Here is a 4,276-nt window from a genome sequence, read left to right as displayed (position 1 = left end):
CAGGGTCAGGGGGATCAGCAGGCCAGAGGCCCTTCTCCAGGGGTATCCCCTCCCCCAATCTATTGCCCTTCCCCCTACCATCTACAGTCTACATAGGAATCAAAAGATCCCCTGCATCTCTCTCCCTTAACCCCAGCCCCGCCGGATCTGGTACATGCACTACTACCCACTGTTCTAGAGCATCCCTGGTTTTAAGATTGTCTTTTTATAGAAACATGTCAGAATACGACTCAGTCTGCTGCCCAACTACAGGGACAACTATCCATATGCTGGACACCAGAGCGTCTCCGGGCTAAGGGTCCCAATGTGCCCAGTAACCCTCCCATCCAGTCTGCACTCAAATAGCCAACAAACAGGACCAATCAGTGCCTTGCTCAGGCTGCACCTCCGGATGTGGGTGGCAAGCCAGAGCCCAGGGCCTCCACTATTAATTTCACATCCGCACTAAGTCACCCAGAATTCAGAATAAATTACCTCCATAAAAGCCCAACCCTGGTGGGCCCTTGTAAGAGCCGAGGAGCCCTTACCAGAAAACCCTGAAAAAGCACCGCCCCCCCCCCGCCCCATCCCAAGGCCGAGGGTCCCTTATCCAGACCTGGCTAGACCACCTCCAGCATCTTCCGAGCTGTGGTCCCCTGGGGCCCATCATCCCACTCAAGGGTGCCGACCGCGCCCATTCCTGTTCCACTCAGAAGAAAAGGAGAGCGGTGCAAAGGTTTAAACAATTTATTGTGCCCCCAAATGCTGACGGGATGGAGGGAAGCGCCACGCAGTACCGCGCGATTGTTTGTCGCGCACCGAAAGGCGGGAAGAGTGGGGAGACAGAAGGGCGGCACGGTGGCTCCGGCCAGTGGCGCCTACCAGCGGGTAACCATAGCGACAGCCGTTGCCAAGGGCGAGGAGCCAATGGGGGCGACGCCAGGGCCGTTTCAAAATCCAAAGCAAATAAACAAAAAAACAACACACTACCACGATGGGCGGGGGATGGGAGGGACGGAGGGGCCCTGGGGCCCTCGCTGCGCTCAGCGGGCGCGAAGGCCTGGGCCAGGGAACCGTATAAAACTACATACACTTGGGATACAAAAACCGAACACCCGCCCGCCCGGCAGACCGGCGCGCTCACTTGCGGCCCTTCGGCACTTTGGGGACGCTGGGCTTGGCGGCCTTCTTCACCTTGCCCGCCGCCGCCGCCGCCTTCTTCGCCTTGCCGCCTTTGTGCTTCTTGGAGGCGGCGCCCTTCTTGTGCGAGCGCTTCTCGGGCTTCGGGTCCGCGCGCCGCGGTGCCGCCGCGCCCGGGGCCGCCTTCTTGGCCTTGTGCACGGCGGCGGCCGGGGCGGGGGCGGCCGCCGAGGCTCCGCGCCGCTCGCCGCCGCCTTCCACCTTCTTGCGGTTGAGCTTGAAGGAGCCGTTGGCGCCGGTGCCCTTCACCTGCAGGAGCGTGTCGTTCTGCACCAGGGCCTTGATGGAATACTTCAGGTAGGTGCGCCCATTCTGCTGGTCGAACCACGGCACCTTCTTGGCCTCCGTGTAGATCTTGGCCAGCGACGAGCCGTTGCGCTCGCCCAGCCTGCGAATGGTCTCCACCACCAGCTGGCTGTACTTGCCCGGCTGGTTCTTCTTCTTGTTCTTCCTCTTCTTGGATGGGGACGGCGCCGCCGAGCCGCTAGCTTTGGCTGCCTTCTTGGCCGCTCCGTCGGCGGTCGTCAGCGGCAGGGCCTCCTCGAGCTCCACAGACATAGTGGCGAGCGGGTTGGTGGCGGGCCGGACGCGGAAACCTGGTGGCCGCGCCGGGAAGAGGAAAGCGAGGGGCTGGGGGGACGCCGGGGAGCTGGGGGCGCGCGGCGGCTCCAGGCGGGAGCGGCCGCGGCCAGGCCTGGAGCCAGGCGGCAGGGCTGGGGCGGGGGCCGGGCCGGCGGGAGCCCCGGGCCGGGCCTGGGCCGGAGAGGAAGGAGGAAACCGGAGCAGGGAACGCGCCGGAGCGGAGAAGCCGCCCGAGGGAGCTGCCGCTACCACTGCGGCCGCCAGAGCGCTCTGAGCGTGCGCGCTGCGCTCCGCCGGGGAGGGCGCCGCGACTCCCTTTTATGGCTCCGCGGCGGACCGCGTTGAGAACAACAACAGCCTGGTCCGGAGCCAGCCCCAGCTTGTGCTTTTTGGAGCCCCTTCCGCGGCCGCTGGCTTCCCGCACGGCACCTCCCCGGCCTCGGCGCGCGCTCAGTCCTGCGTCCCGGACCATACCCGAGCGCGCGGGGCAGCGAAGAGGCGGGCTGTGCCTGGGAAGGCCCCGGCATTGGGGAACGGAGGGGCGCACCCTAGGCTGCAGAGCGCGAGTGCAGGGGGGCACCCGGTTTGGGGATGAATAGCACAGGTCCTGGGGGAGGCCCCGCGGTCCTGAGCTTTGCGGGTGGCAACCAAGAGCGCGCCACGTGCACCCAAGCCCTGACCGCGTCCAGGGAACCCCCGGCCTGCTCGCAGGACCAGCTTTAATTTGTCCGAACTAACACAGGGCACGCCCTCACGTGGTCGGCGGGGGCAGTGAGCTGGGACATCTTTGAGGGGCTTCTGCCCGCCTGCAGCCGCTAACCCGCGGTCTCGTTATGCCTGCGGGGCCCGGTACAACCCCGGAGGAAGCCGGGAGGACGGCAGTGCCCCTCCCACCCCTACCCCCCTTCACACACACACTGTTGATGCTCCAAGTACCCATTTTGTGGGTAGCTACCACTGCCCCCGCCCCCCGCAAGCAAAATGGGGGCTCCTGGGTGGCACTGAGTGGAGGGGGTGTAAAGCCTCAGGGTAGTTGCTTTTAGTTCCCGACCACACCCCTGCCCCCTTTCTGGGAAGGGAAATTGAGAGTGGGTCCTGGAGAGACCTCTTGTGTACCAGGCGAAGACCCCTGCCAAGGCTGGTGGCCATGAGCTTTGCTGGACCCAGTATTGGGGTTACTTAGGAGGCGCGCGGGACAGTCTTGAGCCAAAGAAGCCTCCACTTTGGGGAAGCAGACTGTGGGGAGACACTAGAGAGGAGACCTGATCCGCTTTGGACTTAGGGATTTTAGGCCGGGGACGGAGGGGCCACTGCAGAGGTGCAAACAAGAACATGCCCCTTGGGACCCAAGCATGGAGGAAGAGCAAGTGGATGGCAGGCTAGAGAATTAGGGCTCCAGGGTGCAGAGAGCTGGAGGCTAGAGGTCTCTAAATGGTGCGGGCTTGGCACGTTTCGGGTCCTTCTGCCCCAGCAGGCGCCTCTGAGCGGGCACGATGGCCCCCTCTCTTGTAGGTTCTCACCTCTTTCACAGCGCTTACACAGACCCCATTTGCCCTCAGAGAGTTAGTGAAAGTGAATAAGCCCCAGGAAAGGAAGACATTGAAGCGGGAAAGGTGAACCGGTGTTTTTTGGTGGAGGTGGTGGTGGTTCAGGATCCGACTCTGCCCCCTGGGCCAGTGAGTACGTGCTATAGTAGAGAGGATAGATTGTAGTCCAGGTCCCTGCAAAGAAGGCCAACCCCTCCTCCCAGAAAGGAGGACCCCCGGAATGGAACTATCTACGTAGATTTCTGAAAGTGACACAGAGCTGAGCCCTGCACTGGAGAGTGGGGAGGGTCTTGCAAAGACTCCACGGCTTGAACAGAGACCTCGAGTTCTGAAATGCTGGAGTGTGCTGGCTGGACTTTGGGCCAGGGTTCATGGAGACGAGAGAGAGGTGGCAAAACGCAGATGCCACAACCAACCCATAGGCATGTGTCTGCCCAGCAGCGGGAGCCTTCGGAGAATGAGCAGAGGGCGCCTGGTGGCCCTCTCTGGGTTGGCCAGAGTGCCTGGAGATGGGTTGGAACAGGGACACCCAGAAGAGAGCAGGCCAGAGGAAACCAGGTGGAGAGGAGGTGGCCAGGTGACTGGCTGAGAGGGGCTTGAGCTTTGGTCTCTGGAAAGTCAAAGGGAAAGCAGAGGGTAACACCCCTGATGGAACCCCAGTGTGGGCAGCAAGGGCACCTCCCAGATTTCCATTTGTGCCACCATCACTGGAGAGAAGGTCGCTGGAAATGTGAATCTGGAGCTGGTGGCAGCCGCATGCTGGGGAGGAAAAGGAGGGCTGGGGATGGTAGAAAACGGAAACTGCCCCATGGGAGTCGGGAAGAATGGTCAAAGAGGAAGGAAGAAACCAGGGAGAGCTGGTGCCACGGAGGCCGAGAAGGAGGGAGTTTCAAGAAGGAAAGGCTGGTCCATCAAAGTGTAACCCGTTTAGAAAGTGGATTTATCATCAGAGCGGAAGACTCAGCAAA

General features: G+C 62.2%; 1 protein-coding gene across 1 annotated transcript; it reads right to left on the bottom strand.

Moving 5' to 3' along the window:
- Positions 1-711: 711 nt before the first annotated feature.
- H1-10 (H1.10 linker histone) lies at positions 712-2,022 on the bottom strand. The gene has a single exon (XM_070421590.1). The coding sequence runs from the start codon at positions 1,735-1,737 to the stop codon at positions 1,120-1,122; it is 618 nt and encodes a 205-aa protein (XP_070277691.1). The 5' UTR covers positions 1,738-2,022; the 3' UTR covers positions 712-1,119.
- Positions 2,023-4,276: the final 2,254 nt, after the last annotated feature.

This window comes from Myotis yumanensis, unplaced genomic scaffold (assembly GCF_028538775.1).
Source record: "Myotis yumanensis isolate MYYU_CA2020_CCGP unplaced genomic scaffold, mMyoYum1.0.hap1 SCAF_7, whole genome shotgun sequence".
NCBI lineage: Eukaryota > Metazoa > Chordata > Mammalia > Chiroptera > Vespertilionidae > Myotis > Myotis yumanensis.
Note: the sequence above shows the minus strand (reverse complement) of the source record. Positions and strands in the feature narration are given on the sequence as shown.

Excerpts from the sequence above, each read along its gene's own strand:
- H1-10 (XM_070421590.1), bottom strand. The coding sequence starts at position 1,737 with ATGTCTGTGGAGCTCGAGGAGGCCCTGCCGCTGACGACCGCCGACGGA.